The sequence below is a fragment of the Strongylocentrotus purpuratus genome, unplaced genomic scaffold, assembly GCF_000002235.5.
Source record: "Strongylocentrotus purpuratus isolate Spur 01 unplaced genomic scaffold, Spur_5.0 spur5_scaffold_15, whole genome shotgun sequence".
Taxonomy (NCBI): Eukaryota; Metazoa; Echinodermata; class Echinoidea; order Camarodonta; family Strongylocentrotidae; genus Strongylocentrotus; species Strongylocentrotus purpuratus.
Window position 1 is genome coordinate 1,672,117 of NW_022145600.1, and position 17,933 is coordinate 1,690,049.

At 37.1% G+C, this 17,933-nt stretch overlaps 1 protein-coding gene across 1 annotated transcript in view; it reads left to right on the plus strand.

Annotated features, from left to right (window-relative positions):
- LOC591947 (probable G-protein coupled receptor 83) overlaps positions 1 to 5,198 on the plus strand; it is a 29,447-nt gene extending 24,249 nt beyond the window's left edge. The window contains exon 2 of the mRNA XM_003729702.3: positions 1,984 to 5,198. Within this exon, the coding sequence (XP_003729750.1) occupies positions 2,050 to 3,423 (1,374 nt within the window). The 5' untranslated portion in view covers positions 1,984 to 2,049 and the 3' untranslated portion in view covers positions 3,424 to 5,198. The remainder of the gene's footprint in view (positions 1 to 1,983) is intronic.
- The last annotated feature ends 12,735 nt before the right edge of the window (positions 5,199 to 17,933 follow it).

Consider the following 17,933-nt stretch of genomic DNA (forward strand, 5'->3'; position numbering starts at 1 on the left):
ATTTTGTTTGTCATTTTAATCTGTTTCACGAAATGTGCAATTTATGCGTGATGGAAATATTCATTTTCTAAATAAAAAAGACCATATATATATATATATATATATACAGGCGCGTACGCGGGGGGGGGGGGGTTTAGATAAATTTAGGGGGGGTTAACACACAAAAAGATTACCAATGGGGGGGGGGGGGGTTTAACCCCCCAACCCCCCCCCCTGTGTACGCGCTTATATATATATATATATATATATATATATATATATATATATATATATATATATATATATATACATTTAACAACTAAATCATTCATACCCTTACTAATTTTTGTAATTTTCTAAATACATGAAAATTGATTCGTGTCGATTTATGTTTCTTGAGAATGAGACACAATAGTAAAACTTACATCTTTATAGTATTCAACAAAAGCCGTAATGCAACCAGTCCACCTTTCATTCTCGAGTTCCGAAAAACACAAAAAACATCAAATTTACAAGGGGTACTAATAATTCAGTTGTTTACTGTATATATAAATATATAAAGATAGCACGATGTTTTTCTCGCATAAGTAAGGTAAAAGTGTTTGTTGTAACCGATGTAAAATGAATTCGCCGTGTTCCCTCGAGGTGACAGATCGTGACTGGATGCAAATTTGTTCGATAAATCAAATAAGTTGTTCGTGATGAGATAACTGTCTAGGTTTATGCGGCAGGCTTGTGCAGTAGCATTCCAGGCAAAACAAATTTCTTGAAAAATAAAAGGTCCGCTCACATTTGACACGTTAAAAAGAAGCACTTTTGCTATTTGACCCAAGCGTAAAACTCTATGTTATGACACGCAGTGAAAATGAAATTGACGATGGCACTGACAATGACAGTGACTCCCCCCCCCCCTCATGTCAACCTTTTTTTAGAGTTTTGAAGAAAATCAAGTATTTATATTTAATACTAAATTAAACGTAAATAAGAGTATAAAACAACCAATAAAAATAATCAATATTTATTTGATTAAGTACATAATGAACGAGCAAATAACGAACTTTTTAACCCTACTGGCTTGCATAAAACAACAACAATACCCCACCCACCGAAAGAAATAAACAAACACATAAAACAATACCCCACCCAAAATAAGAAAACAAAAACGAAACGAACAACAACTGAAAATAAGACACAGTCATTGCCTGCGTCATTTGCAACAAGCCTTAAGCATGTTGATATGGTATGTAAAAAAGGTTTTCTTGTTGCTGGATCCATTAGTTGTTTTCCCCGTCTAAATATTTCTCCTTTTGATTTACGTCGTGCCTGTTGCACTAATTCTTTAATGGTTCTGTTCTATCTCTTGTAATCACCGAGGATCTTGAGATGACGCCATGCATGTTTATCCTATAATGTGATCCTCTTCTTCTATTGTTTGAGTGTACGTTATTCAACTATCCCAGAGAGAAATAGATGGGAGAATGAAAAGAGACAGGACTGTCACTTTTCAACTCTTATCCTTCTGGGTTATTCTTGGAAATACTTAACAATACCATACAGAAAACACCATGACCGTTCTCTTTAGTGGCTTTCACGAAATAAATGCATAACAAAATCACTTTTCCGTCTCTTCGATCGTTCACCCATTCTTTCCCCCTAGGCATTGCGATAACAATGTGTATTAGTAGGCCCATATTATGGACCCCATGGATAACGGTGTATCACATTTGTTACGGTTGTAGGCTCATATAAATCCTGAAATGACCTAGTTTGATGCCGAGATGATTTTTTTTCTGCATTCTATGTTTTTTTTGGAATTTCATGATTATCACTTTTTTATGAATTTCATGTTCTCGAGCTTTCGTTATTGACCATTGTTCATCTTCCAGATGATCCCACAGGCTCTTAGAATTGATTACAAAACAAACAAACAAATTAAAACAAAACATTATTTTTCTTTTATAAATAAAATAAGTTTTGTCTGTATCTCTTTCTCTTCCCCTGCAGTTTTCTAAATGGTACGGAGAGTTACCGGCGTAGCTACTCTCAGCGTACGTACTCAACCGGATTTGTATGATCATTTCTTTGCCTGACGAGAAGATGTCTACGGACACAACGTCCACGATCGCGACCGAAGTCGTCGAGTCATCGGCGTCGCCGACGATGGGCGTTCTAGGTTTAGCTTGTGAAACATACCGCGCTACAAATTTCAGCGCATACCTCCAATGTCTCTCAGATCTATTACCGCAAGAAGATGATGATGATGAGGATCCTCTCAACATCTCATCATCAAACCCAGACTTGATGGGTCTCCACGTCACCAACATGGGTAGCTCCCGTCCCGTCTTCATCTTCCTCTATTCACTTGTATTTGTCGTATCGTTTGTGGGTAACTTCGGAGTATGCTACATTGTCGTGAGGAAATCTCGCATGCGGAGCGTCACCAACTTCTTCTTGGCCAATCAGGCGCTGTCGGATGTCTTAATGGCCGTACTGAATATTCCCTTTGTAGTGACCAAGCAATTGACGAACCTGTGGGCTGTGGGTAGGGTTATGTGCCACCTTGTCGACTACATGGGTGTAATGTCTGTTTACGTCTCGACGTTCATCCTGACTATCATCGCGATCGATCGACATCGTGTCCTTGTTCATCCATTACGACCTCGTATCACCATGTCCACTGCTATAGTGATAGCGATATCAATATGGATTCTTGCCTTCCTACTAGCGATTCCGTTTGCTGTGTTCGTGAAGTTAATCACCTACAAGGTGGGCGATACAACAGGGTACACCTGTATTGAGAGATATCCTCTAGAGCATTGGTCCACCATCGAGAATGCTACAGCCTGGAGCACTCTTATCTTCCAGTACATCCTTCCCTTCACCATCATTGCCGCTTCTTACATCAGTATTGGTCGTAAGCTATGGTCCACCAGGGCTGTTGGTGACACCATGGCCGCTCAGCAAGCAGCAACGGCTCGCAGGAAGATACGAACAACAAGACTGTTAGTCCTAGCCGTACTTGTATTTGGTATCTGTTGGTTACCTTTACATGTGTATCTGATAGTCACGCGATACATGGCGCACCACAAAGACGCCTTCACCTATCTCTGTTGTCATTGGTTCGCCATGTGTAGCGTCTGCATCAACCCTATCGCATTCTGTTTCCTCAACGAGAGCCTACGTTCCGACCTTAGGGTCACCCTTAGTAAGTTCGCCAGTCGCATCCGGGGCACCAAGAATGATGGGGTCAATAACCAGACGCTGTCGCAGGCGGGGAATCCCCATTCCGTGACCCATCAATCCGGTTTAACATCCGAAGCACCCGGTTCCCCTCGCATGGTCCATAAACGGATCGGTCCATCTGATGACCGGAATGGTAATCTAATCATGGTGGCGGCCATTGCCGGGAATGATGACTTGCTACAAGGTGCCTCACATGTTTAACAAACTTCCCAAACGTCTCGTTTCGGAAAATTATCTTTTGGTTTTTATATCTGCCCCGTCCAAAGTGTACAATTTTATACTATGTAATCTCCTTATAATGTCTCGCCACATTACTTAGAGACAGAACAGAAGAAGTCAAGAAGAAACACCCAAAACCTTGGAATGCACTACACTTGTTGTGTTGAATATTCAATAGCCTTTGTATTGATTGCAATTCAGTCTAGGGGTGTGCTCAGTCACATTTGCCTACTTCATGCTAGTTCAATTGCATCACTGTCCTTGTATTTGATTAATTGAATCAGTTTATATTCACACAGAATTCTAAGCATAGCAGATTGCCTTTAAAAATAATGAGCCTAGAGTGTATACCTAGAGCCACGATAACTCGGATGCTGCACTGTTATATTTCAATGCAGGGACAAGTATCATAAAAAGTTCACAGTGTTTAAAGTAAGAATATTTTCCTCCGGCCACTGCCATGAATAATTGTAACCAAATTATTGCTTGTAAAGACCAAAATAATAAATCATAATGTCAGGTACACTTTACCAGAGAGAAATAAACCTCGCCTGGCTCAATATTTCGCTTATTTTTAGTCTTCTAAACGCAGTTCATTCTTTTTTAAAATTTAAATACAACAATACAAGAGTTTGTCGCTGCTCAATATTTGTTAATTTACATTCCCTTTTTAAATATTATATTAGTTTCACTTGAATTGATAAAAGGGGGAATTTATAATCTTAAACTTAAAACATTTGTGTCAATATGTTGGAAAATAAGTGGAAGAGAAATTGAAGAACAAAAAAGGAGATGTGATTTTAATAGACTGCGTCTTTCACCTTTATTATTTTTTTTTCTTCAATTTCTTGTTTAACCTATTAATTTTCCGAAATCGGAAGGGAATTGTAAATATGATTTATTTTCTCCGGCCACTTACTAATTACAGAGTTTAGAGCGTTTATATTAATGAAAATGTTCAGTAAATATTTTAATTTATTAATGGTTTTGAATTAATTTATTTTCAATATGTTGTGTTTCTCGTCGTATTTCAGTATTAATTTCATCAAATGATTAAAATTGAAAATAATCATGTTTCGACAGTCTTTTAGACAGGAGTCTATACAAATATATCTTGAAAGTCTTTAAGTCATGCAATTCATCTCACATTTCTTTACCAAGAACTTTAGGCTAATCTTGATCAATCGTTTATAACAGCTCATGAAAACAGAGTTCCGTATTAGCATCGCTTTGTTTCACGCAAAACTCAGAAAACGCAATAATAAGATGGGTTATACTAAATCGAAAGGTACTTCTGTAATAAATTATGTAAATCAGATATTTATTCGGCATGCGGATTTTAAGGGGATCGGGAAGGGGGTGTGGACTGGGGGGGGGGGGGTCTGTATGTACATATTATTTTAAGTAATGTTTGTCATTGTGTGTACATAACATACACTTCTTTGTTGTACTATATCTTGATGGCGATAGTTTAGTGTAAATACGATTTCACAGACATACTCTGGTAAATTTATTTCTTGAATCTTATTTTCCCTTTTCACATAACTTTGTACTACAACAACGCCTTTCACTGCCTATGCATGTATAGCTACTCTCTATCATAGCCTAATTGGTCTCGATTTAGACAAGATTTAGATCAACTTTATTCTACAATTTATACACAATTTTTTGTCGCATTTATACTGCTTTCACCAGCCGACAGTACGAGCATCTTCGTACATAACTGTAAATAAAATACACGGATTTATTCTCTACAACAATTCTTTGTAGTAGTTTTTTTTTATTCAGTAACCTCGCTCATTATTATGTGATTTGTGTTGACTCGATTGATTGCTGAATTGTATTATTATTTACATTACTTTATAATTGAGAGAGAGGAGGCTAGGATCCAGGTGTACTGTATTTAAATTATAACTTCTGTGTAATCTTTAAATATGCACATTTTGGAATTACATATTTAATTACAAATTGAAGGTTATGACCAGATACTAATCCAAAGGTTTTGGGGTATGAAATTATCAAAAATTCTCAAAATTTTCGAGGTAGGTGATCTTTTGTATGCATCTCTTTCTCCAAGGAAATTTCACGTTGTATCAACATTCCGGGAAGGAAAAACAAAACGAGACGATAGTTCTTTGCGGACAATAATTAAGAATATAGTAATATTCCAAGCAGCATTAGTTGGATAAAACTTAAAGTTTACCATTTAATGCTATTTGTTCACACAAAAATCAAAATAACATTTGGATGTTGATTTTTAGTTTTCTTGAATAATAATGTCAGTCATGAATGAACAATCTCGGATATGAATATGTTTTGTTCGTGATAGATATGACAAGTACGTAGGTTTATTCAGGAGGGATACGATGGTGGTATAACGTCCGCCAATTGTTACCATTATAACTTTTCCAATTCTGAACATCACCGTGTTATCATGTGTTTTGACGCATCAATACCAAACGCATCCTGCTGGCAAAAAATCCTCGTTACACCGGTTAATTCAGAATTCAATTTACAGAACAGGAATTGCTGCTGGCAAAAGGTTTGTTTTGAAAATTGTTTGGCAAAGGATCATATGTCAAAAACATCTTCATGTAATGCTATCCCATACACTTGTATTCACTCTGGGATTTCACCGCAGAGATAAGTTACCTTATTAGCTTACCAGAAAACTGCTCAATTCTACAATCATGACGAGTTTTATGACCTTGGCGCTTCTTTCTTTCCGCATGGGGTAAATAAAAGTGAAAGAAGAAGTAGAGATAGTCAAGGAGAGAGAGAACGAGAGAGAGAGAGAGAGAGAGAACGAGAGAGAGAGAGAGAGAGGGAGAGAGAAAGAGAGAGAGAGAGAGAGAGTGAGACAGAAAGAGAGAGAAAGAGGGAGAGAGAGAGTGAGACAGAAAGAGAGAGAAAGAGGGAGAGAGAGTGAGACAGAGAGAAAGAAAGAGAGGAAGTTGGAGGGAGATGAGTTATGAGGGAAGACGAAAATTACATTAAAAAAAACATATAGTGGTCAGAAAAAAATGCACAAATAAACTCGATTACTCGGAAGTTATGCATAACCGTGCGTGAGTGCTGTGTGTGCGTGTGTGTGTGTATGGGTTCGGATTAAAACAAATTGTATATATAGAGACATTTATAACAATGGACGCAGGAAAAAATATATTCAGACAGTTTAAGGTGTATGCTATACGGCATTTAGCGAATAAGAGGGAGAATGATCTGAACAGGAGGTGAAGTTGATATCTGATCTACTAACAGTACTTTGTGTTTATATGGCGTAACAAAATGCCCATTTTTTTTCAATGCAAAATATATAAGATCTTTAAAATAACGACTACCAAGTCATTTCATTTGAACTGCACGGTTGTCCTGAATCTTATATTAGAGAATAGATTTACGAAGCGTAATTCAAGAAATTGAAGATATCATCAGACTGTATAAAACATGCTCTAATTTACCTGTCTGCCTTTCAGGTAATCAGTATACCCTCTTTGAGATCGGAGAACATGAAATTGTCTTGGGATTACTGTCACGAGGTCTTTTATTCATTTTTTATTCGCTACGCTAATCCTGTTCAATTCTGATCTTGTCGCAGCGCCTCTAGGAGCTATTTCATTCTCGTGTGTATAAATGAACAGTACAACAAGAACAGCATGAAAACACACAATCACAAGTGGGAAATGACGGTTCATTTCGCGGTATATAACTGTAACCCTGCTCTTAAGACGCCTAGACTGCTTAAACCTAATACCACCTCCAATATCATTTACCTCCTCGAATGACATCCGCTGGGAAATAGAACTGTCTGTATCAGAACAACAACAAAACATTGTCATGGTTGCATGCAGAGGAAAACGATAAAAATTACAAATTGTGTAAACACATGGGCCATTCACACCATTCCGCACCATTATTTTCAATAGTTGATTTAAAATTCGTTATAATTGTGCCATAACAACAAGAGAATACATAATCAAAGGTATATTTATTGATTCAGAAAGTTAAGACATTGTTAGTTAAAACTTAAAACATGACAATGAACACATCTATCAATATTACTTTTAGGATAAGCCTTTATTTAATCTATGCGTAAGAAACAGATACCATAGAATCATATTTTGGGGAATGTTCATATCATAGCGGATGCGTAACCTTACCAAGGAAGAGCTGTCTCGGTCTGAATGTACAACTGATAGACTAAGAAATCATAAATAGCGCTCAAACTAAAATGGATATAAAACTCATAGTTTTCAAGTTAGAAACTAAGAAAACAAACACCTAATGACACATTATTTCGGTTTGTCTAACAGTAATATCAAAAAAGAAAAATTGCATATCAAAGTAATAATAATAATAATAATATTATTTTTAAAATAACATTTCGCAAATCAAATTGATGATAGGAAAAATATTTTTGTTTTCTACAGCGCAGGAATCCGCTATCAAATGGCGTTATTCGGTACAAATATTTGTGCTCTGCTTGCTATCATTTACTGTAAAATAGTATTAAATCAAGCAATACAGGGATTTGCACATTTCTATTTTGACACACTTTGCAATAGTCTATTGCGTGTTTCTTTCTTATCAAATTGCGGTTGAGCATTGTGAAAGTCAATTTCCCTTCATATTGCAATCGTTTTGAGTAGATTGTTTGATTATTCATGCAGAACTTATACAATGCCTCACTTAAAGTGGTTCGATGCAAATCTCAATTTCATCAAAAGTGTAATACCCTCAATTCTGTAATTGAGATGCAGTTTCAGCTGCCGAAAAAGGTCAAAATTCATTTAAAAATCAATTGGCTGGCTATTGCATTTCCAGTGAATATTAAACTCCAACGAGGTTATATCTCATAAAACATGTAAATTGAGCAGAAGATAAAACTGAGTACAGACTCTGGTGTATTGCTGTTTTATATTTCATGGTTTGGGCCATAGTCTCAACCACGCAAAATCATTAAAATAAAAAGCAATTTTAAAGGGATGAAGAAGATAAAGATATTTTATGAGGGAATACACGTGCAATACACTTGTGATTTCACCCGGTCACTTTCATGATATGATACTACAACCTCGGTAACACCAGCTGATATTAACCACTGTATTGTATCCAACAAGGAACTAGTTGTTGATATTTGATTTGAGTTGTACTGTATCTGTAATAATAGCAATAGCTCATTTTAGAAAATAACAATCTCCACTCCATAACCCGCCATAGGCATATCCAAGATGAGCTATTGTCCGACGATATATAGGGATATTGACTGGATGAAATGATGACTTCTATTGGAATTCTCCCTTTAATACTTATTTTCGATGTAAAATCTGTCACACATCTGGAAAGAAATTGATACTGCGGAGAGAGGACACTATCATATGGTAAAATGTTTCTTATTGTATTCAAATTAACTATAGTCAAGGGTGAAATGTTAGAACAGTTGGAGTCGCTGCAGAAATCAGCGCTGCCTACAAATTAATACTAGAACTTGGCCTCCTACGAAGAAAGCCTCTTTGTTATAACTTATTATCTATCGGATATAATTGAAATTGACATGATGACCTTTCGTCTAGCTCCTAGGTTTTATTGATGTTCCGTTTGATAGATGCTAGGTCTTCTACGCATGACCGGCAATAAGAAAGAAATGAGTTTTTAACAACATTCACTTAAAGATAAAGTTGAGTTCTGGTCATGCGATTGCATGGCCATGGGGAAAGAAACGGTGTGGAATCGATCAGAAACAGTTGATCATGCAGCATATCACTTTCGGTGTGTACTGCAAGGTTTTGGAATCATCAAAATGATAAGACATTTGACCAAGTCTTGGTAAAAGTAACAAGCAATGTACACAGAAAAATGTATATGTGACGACACAAACATGGGGCATTAAATGAGGTCCTCATTTTTAGCTGTTACATGGTATGTTTAGAATATGTAGACATTTGAAAAAAGAGCCATGCTTTTCAGGGATCATGTGTGATGTGATGTTCTTCCACACGTGCATAATCACAATAGAAATGCCCTCGAATTATTTTTCACCTCTCCTCAGAGCAATGTAGTGTAGATCGTTTCGAGAATAAACGATGTTTTTATCATATATCCTCATGTCTCCAAAGGTATCATGTCTGTGTTTGTCGAGGTGCGCATCGTTCTAACTGAACCGAACGCCTGAGGGCAAATGAATAAAATAATTGCCTTTGTCTTTGGTGCAAAGTAAAACCAGAAATTCCTCATCAGTCGGTATAGTCTAGTTGTTCATACACGTTTGTAGTAAAATAAAAGAAAGATCTTCTTTTTGGGAAGGTTAAAATTTGACTTTTCTGCTCTGTGTACATGAACATATGCTTTAAACGTAGTTTGTATGCTAACATACATTTAATGATAAGCTAGGATTACTCAAAGTAAACTCCACGTTTTAGCACGGTAGTTTATCAGTTGTCATATTTTGTCTGTGCAAAAGTTTTGGTTTGTAAAACTTCTGCCACTTGCTATTTTTTCTTCTTTTCAAAACCAATTGCATCATTCTCTATGCGACTTTCGTTAACTAAAATATATTACTTTTTTATATTATAATTTCGAAGCGGTGCCTCGGGTAGCGCAGATAAATGTCATGTATGTGGGTTAATATAATTATTCAGGAGAAATGATAAACAAATAATGTCATATTAACGGCATTAATACCACAGTGGACGGAGTGAGAGAATATTAACGGATTCGCTGATTCATATATACCATAGCAAAACGGTTTTATAACTATGAATTCCATGTAAATAATCTCCCCCGGGGTGGAAACACATACACAAGCATTATATAATGTTACGAGTCGATCAATGAAAGAAACCTGCTTGTGCGTTTGATCTGAGATTTTCATTTTGTTATTCCCATGATAAATGTTGGGGGGAAAAATGGAGTAATCACAATACAGAACGTTTATCTAATGGTAAATACTAACGCGTCCTTTTTAAAAACTAACGCTCTTACTCTCCGAATAGCAACCCTAATATAACCATGTTATAATGCATTCCACATTCATTGTCTTTTTGGGTCATCAACTGTCTAGAAAGCGAGTATGCATTGACGATTACGGGCATCATAGGCATACTAATTATGATTTCACAAGGAGGACAAACAAATATCATTAACCAAATCAATCGTAGAGAAACACACGCTGAGGGAGGGGAGGTGAATTAATGGGCGGTTATATATTGTCTCGTTATTCATTTATCATGTTCATCTTGCTTCCATAAGTTTGTCAAAAACTCCTGTACCTCCTATCGCTTATCTAAACAACAGTTTCATCGATAGTATCACCTTTACAAGAGGAAAGGAGGCCACAGCATTTCGATGGCTTAGAAAATCCTAATAATATTCAATAACCATTATGATAATTAATTAATATTTCGTAAGTGAGGTAGCCTAAATGTATAGGTTTATCACTTTGGTTCTAATTTCGTTTCCTTTCCAGATTTCTGTGTTTCTGTTTATCTGTCCGCCCCCTCTCTCTCTCTCTCTCTCTCCCTCTCCCTTTCACTCTATCTCTCTCTCTCTCCCTCTCACACTCTTTCTCTTCCTCTCTCTCTCTCTGTCCCGCTCCCGCTCACTCTCACCCTCTCTTCCCTCTCTCTTATATCTCTCTACGCGCTTTCCAACCATACAATGGACAACGGACAACCGGCGAATTATGCAGCTGTTAACATGCAAGTAAAGTCTCAATATTTCCTGCTCGCTTGTTTGGAAGTCGATATTCGAGCCAAAGACGACCCACCCTCCCCTTGCAGAATTGTTCCCGGACATGGTTATGGTTTGTTCAAGTTTCGATTAAAAAACTTGTCCACTTATGAAGTAGGCCTACCTGCTCCCAGAATTTTGAGCGCCGTCTTCCAATCTCACATCATCTAAATGTTTAAAAGTTAAAACTTCTTTTGTATTTTCTTCTGTTTTGTGATAACATAATGCATATTTGTTCACTTAGTTACGTATTATTCTGCTGTTTATTGTTCAACCAATGGAAACTGAATTTATGGTGTATGACAGATAAACCAATAGATCCAAATTCAAAGTTAATGAGTTGGATTGTATCATGTTGACTGGTAAATGTGCCTGTGGGACGAGCGAGGGAAGTATTAATCAGTTAAGTGAGTGCATATTGTTTTCTCATCAATTACATCCTTGATGTTTTTCCCAGCTGGGTTCTGTCACGAGCAGTTCAATAATCAGATAGAAAATATTGATGAAACCCATGCAAAATCTTTTAGTTCACAATGCTTTTTAGAATTGACAACAGTTTGATAATATACTTTGGGATTTGAAAATTTAATTTAACATTATTGGGCTTGTAAAATATGTTCTCTTTGTTCATTCTTGATTCTGTTTAGCTGCCACTCGGTGTTACAAGCTAATTAGATCACTTGGTGTAAATTGAACGAGCTTAATTTACAAATTCCTTGATAAGGAATATAAAGAAAATAATAACATCTTTTACTAGGGCGGTGAGACACACAGACGGTTCATGACGATAGTAGCACATGATTCCCTCGGCGAGGATTGTTGTCCCCTATCGTTCGTGTAGTCGATGGTTATTATACAAATGCACACTGCCTTGAGAGGTTCTGGTTAAAACTATGCGCAAGAGGTGACTCCAATAGTACTATTTGCTGAGGGGCACAGCCCCGAAGCAAATGGTACTTTTGGAGTCACCGAGGCCCATAGTTTAACCAGTACCTCGAATAGAAGGCATGGTATATTTGTTTTATATCCTGCATCAAAAGTTAAATTAAAAAAAAAAAATTCACATTTTTTTCAACTCCCAAATAGTAAACCAAAATAGTACTCTCATATAGTACTTTCTAAAAATAGCTCAAATATTTTGGGGCATGTGTCGAGCTCTCAACCAATCAAAAGCCAACAAATTTTTGATGCAGGATATAATAACATATATTTTATTTTATAGTTATTTTAAAATAGATCCCTATAGAATAGAAGCGCATGGGATATTAACTACATATGACCGGTAATAAATCGGTAGGCTTACATATTTTGTACATGCAATATACAGGATGTCCAGCTTCATAACCTAGTTTCTGCTGAAATTGTTTTTGATGTGGTGTTTCAGGCACGATTTTGTTCAAGCGTGGGAATATCACTCCTGAGAATTCCACTCTAGAGATGAGAAATGTAATTAATGTGCGATGGGGAGGAAGTGGAGTTGGTACCATAACAATACAGGTTTTTTTAAGGGGACGTAAGCCGGAGAGGACGGAGGCAGGGGAGAAAGAAGGAAAAATCAATAGATCAAAGAAAAAGCGGAAGAGGATTGAAAATGAAAGAAAATATGAAAGGCAAGAGAGAATAAAATAACAAAACATGGGGAAATTCATTTTGTAATGAAAATAAAATCACACAACGGAAGCTTTAAATTGCTATCCTAAATGTCTCACTTCTTGCTAAAGGCAATGATATAAGGAATCGGGAAAATAGAAAAGCAAATGTAAGAAATGTTGTTGTGGGTTTGTGGCATCTTTAAATATGCTGTATCGGCGGCGGGGTTACGGATTGTTTTTGTTTATTTGTTTGTACATTGTAGATTTGCCTTTTTTTTTTTTTATCGTTTCTTTATATGAGAACCTTTACTCGGTACCTAGTCACTACATCTGGGTCGAGAGTTGCAAATGTAGATAAATACCCTGCCAACGTAACACGGATTGAATCCCCTGTCATCTACAAGTACCAGTTGAGTGTCTCACCCAATATTACCAGGGGGAGGGCTGAAGACGAAAGCTTTCAAAAGAAAGAACAAAAGAAAGAAGAAGAAGAAGTAAATTCAATTAAGAAAATAGATATATCCTGTTTTCCTTGCCCTCTCCACGCAGTTGATTATTACACGCAATATCCAATGCTCATAACACACGCGCTATTCCCTATGCAACCTAAACCCGATTTGATTAACACCTTATTTCCCATTAAGAGAAAGCAATTTCCATCGATGTTGTAAGAATGATGGATTTCCAGCAGAGCTAATCCTGTTGATGGATGGGATGTAGGAAGTATCGCTCGGAGATGTTTACGTGGGTAGTAAATGATTCAAGAGTAAATAAGATATAACACCATCATCACTGTTCCATTCTTTTTTAAACTTAAGAGTTAGTTACTAACGTTGTCATCCACCAAGTGCACGTGCCCCTGTATCTAATCTCCATCAAATAAAGAAGATTGAAGAGAGAGAGAGAGAGAGAGAGAGAGAGAGATAAAGAGGCAGAAAGAGGGAGAAAGAGGGAGAGAGAGAGAAAGAGAGAAAGAAAGATAAAGAGGCAGAAAGAGGGAGAAAGAGAGAGAGAGAGAGAAAGAGAGAGAGAGAGAGAGAGAGAGAAAGAGAGAAAGAGAGATAAAGAGGCAGAAAGAGGGAGAAAGAGAGAGAGAGAGAGAGAGAGAGAGAGAGAGAGATGGAAAGAGAGCCGAAAGAGGGAGAGAGAGAGAGAGAGATGAGGATGAATAGAGTTGTCTAGGAACGTTTCTAACATACAGTATGACTATTCCCCCACCACACAACCCCTTTTATAATAAAATGACTTCACGTGCATTATGTTAAAGGTGCATGTTAACAGCTTGTTTTTGTGCAAATCCTACCGTGACAATGCAGAAATTACTAAAACCATTAGTATCATCAGTAATTTGATTTAGTTATTTTGAATGATAGTTGATGGATTAATACTCTTAGCTATACGTCTTTAGTTTAAAGGGATAGTTCAGTTCTGTTTTCAGACCGCAAATGTCTTCAAAGTGCTCGGTTATTGCTCTTAAATTTATGACATTTATAGTGCCCTTTTAGAACCTAAAATTGCAATGAAGGTAATTTTAGACCCCAAAATGTGTGAAATGTAGCCAACACGATCATACCAATTCAGCTCAACTTAAAAAAAACACGGTGACCGTTAATTATTTATTTAGTTAAAAATAACAATACATGAGCCAGCTAATTATGGGTAATATAAGCAACACGAAAATGCCAACAAAAAGCCAACATCGGCATTGGGTGAAATACGACGTAAAAGGCGTTATTTTGTTTTTTCAACGGTTTTTTTCAAATTTTTCGAAATATCTAATATTTGTGGTGGTACACAAGTATTAGACATCGTTATATTTCAGCCGTCTCTGAACCGATCAAACAAAGATGATTTTGACATTTAAATGTTATGTTCTTTCAAATTTGACAATCAGTGTCTCATTATCTCACAACAAAATTAATATGTGTATCGCCCTCTGCAACAGAACTCAACTATACCTTTAAGGTTTTTATATTTCGTTCTTGTAACTATTTAAATATACTTGTACATGCTTACTTTTTACTTTGTAAAGCGCATAGAGGAACTTCTGTTTATTATGCGCTCAATAAATCTATCTTTTTTATCATTATTATTATACATCTACAAAGTCCTCAATCAGGTTCATCCTGATACCGGCCTCTCAAGTTGGGCAATGACCATCTAGAACAGCTACACCAACGACATCTTCGAGAGAGTTGCCGGCAAAGCTCCCGTCTCGCTAGCTCAGTATAACAATTACAGTATTAGAAGCAACATATACAATTACAGGATTTAGTGCTCCAAATACTGTAATCAATACAGAGTATATGTATTCCGTCTCTCCTATTCCAATCCTTAAATAAAAGCATTGCCTTTTGAAATTCTAGCAAATGAAATATCACCGAACATAAGTTTCAATTTTGGTGGTCAAATGAGTACTCTAGGAAATTACAACGACTTTTCGAAATGAAAACGCCCCCACATGCCTCAGGTGAAAATGGTGGAGAAAGTCAGGATTCCTCACGCAGTGCAAGAAGTTTAAGAAGAGTCTGTGGTGAATATATTATTTTAATTTAAGATAAGCCTAGAAATGGGCCTTCATCAGTATAGCCATGTATACATGTACAGTGTAGACCCATTTTAAGATAAACCGTAACATGCTTCGGGTAAACATTTCTTAACATAAGGGTTATCATGCATATATCTCAACATTATTTTGTTGTTATATTGATCTGTTGATACATATACAACCACACTGTAATATATATAAATGTATAAGTATGCTGGGTATAACAATTACTTAACATGAGAGCTATATTGCGAAGTTCCAAGTGTTTGGCAATTAAAAGCTTAACGCTGATGATTTTTACATTCAATGCGGAGTAAAACATGATCTTGATTTGTCAAAATATTACACAAGATGGGCTTGAATTTGCTCAAAGTTGGTCGGAAGTTCATGATGAATAAGCTTTAACTAAGAATTTTCAAGAGCACATGGTCACGGAGAAGAGGGGGAGGGGGGGGGGGGGAATTCCACATGGAACCAAACTTGAATAGAATGGAATTGTGAACTCTTCAGAGAACGAACCACAGATGTAGAAATAGATATGGATAAATTGGTGGAATATTTCAAAATATTATAAACTCTGGTGGACACTGTGGAACAGGGGATCTTATATAATTATGTCAAGAGGGCTATAAATATATCATGTTACTCGTCCTTTGATTCGTATCACAAATCTATTAATTAGCCCCTGGACGCTTTTTTTTCAAAGTGAAGGAATCTATGCTTCGTGTTAACATTTCTTCCCTTTCCATTTTACTGTTAGTCCGTGTAATCTGTATTAATGCGTTAAAATCTTAAAATATCCCCTTTTCCTAAATGCAGTATTTCAGCTTCAGCTACAAAAGGAGATTTTTTTTCTTCGGCTACCGATATGACTCAATTTGTAAACAGACAGGAAACAGTCGTCATCAGTCATACCTAGTAGAAATTAAATCCGGAAACAAAACAATTTCTGTTCCTTTTTTTCTTCCAACTTCCCAATGAAAAGAAAAGAGATAGACAGAGAGTTTTCGATAGACCAAGATAAATATATATTTACTTTTATCACGTTTTTAGAATTCAGTATTCACTTTAGGTGAAAGTATCTGGTCTTTCAAAAACGGACTATGTCTTCGTGTTTATATCGGGTTAATACGGACGAAGAAAGACGGAAGAGTTGAGAGTAAGAGAGAGAGAGAGAGAGGGAGAGAGAGAGAGATGGGGAGAGGGAAAGAGAGAGAGAGAGTGGGAGAGAGAGAGCAAGAAAGAGAGAAAGAGAGAGAGAGAGAGAGATAGGGAGAGAGAGAGAGGGAGAGAGAGAGGGAGAGAGAGAGAGAGAGAAAATTTATGAGTACCTGATGTGAGGGCAGACGATAGTTTGGAGTGGGAAATAATTGAAAACCGTGACAATCGTTTTATTTAGTTCATGCGAAGTAGCAACGCTGTTCAAGAAGTATAGTTTTCACACCTAAGTAGAAAAGACATCTTGACATCGAAGACTCTCGTACTGTCACTCGCCTCGGGGATACAAACTGCCTCGCAAAACCACCCTAGACGGGTAGAAATACTCATCCAACCCGCGTCAAAGGCTTTGGTATCATCCCTATGAGAATACACCCACAACATACCACGACCAACCTCTTAAAACCTCCCTAGACAGGTACAAAATATTACCCTCTTAACCAACATTAAAAGGCTTGGTATCACCGCTAGGAGAATATAGTTTCAACTTACAACGGTCGCCCTAATAAACCACCACAGACCGACAGAAATACTCCTCCAAACCAAACTGAAAGGTTTGGTATCACCCCTATGAGAATACATCAAAAACTTACCGCGATCGCCTTTTATAAAGCCACCATACATTAGACGGATAGCAATACTCCTCTAAACCAAAGTCAAAAGCTTGATAACACCCCAAAGAGAATACATTCACATCTTCATGAGATAACAGAGGCAAGATTATCGGTAGGTGTGTGGGTATGTGGGTGTATGTTGTGTGTGCGATTGTGTGGGTGTGCGCGTGTGTTTTTGTGTAGGTGTTTGTGTGTGTGTTTGTGTGTGTGTGTGTGTGTGTGGGTGCATGTTGTGTGTGCGCGTGTGCGATTGTGTGGGTGTGTGCGTGTGTGATGGTGTAGGTGTTGGTGCGTGTGTGCGTGTGTGTGTGTGGGTGTATGTTGTGTGTGCGCGTGTGCGATTGTGTGGGTGTGCGCGTGTGTGATTGTGTAGGTGTTGGTGTGTGTGCGTGTGCGTGCGTGTGTGTGTGTGATCTGTCCATTTTACACAAGGACATTGCATGCTACTAGGCTACATGTTGAATGTAATGTTTGGTGTGCTTGGATTGCAAGTGTCCCTGTAGGGCAGGGACTAATATCTAAACCTGTTAATGTTTAACCATATTAATCGTTGTTATTGTTGTTGCGAATGTTATGTTTTTGTTTGTTAGGATGGATGAAGAGGATAAAAGCTGTTCATGATTCATATTTGTATACGAGGTAAGCCCATATTTTTTGGGGGGTAATTCCGTAAAAGTGAAGTGCAAAGAGTTTGGAATGTTTTCATGTGCATTATATATAACAATCGTATGTCAGTCATCCTTACCCCATTCTTCGTCCCCTTTCTCCCCATGGATAACCGTGTGTCCCCTT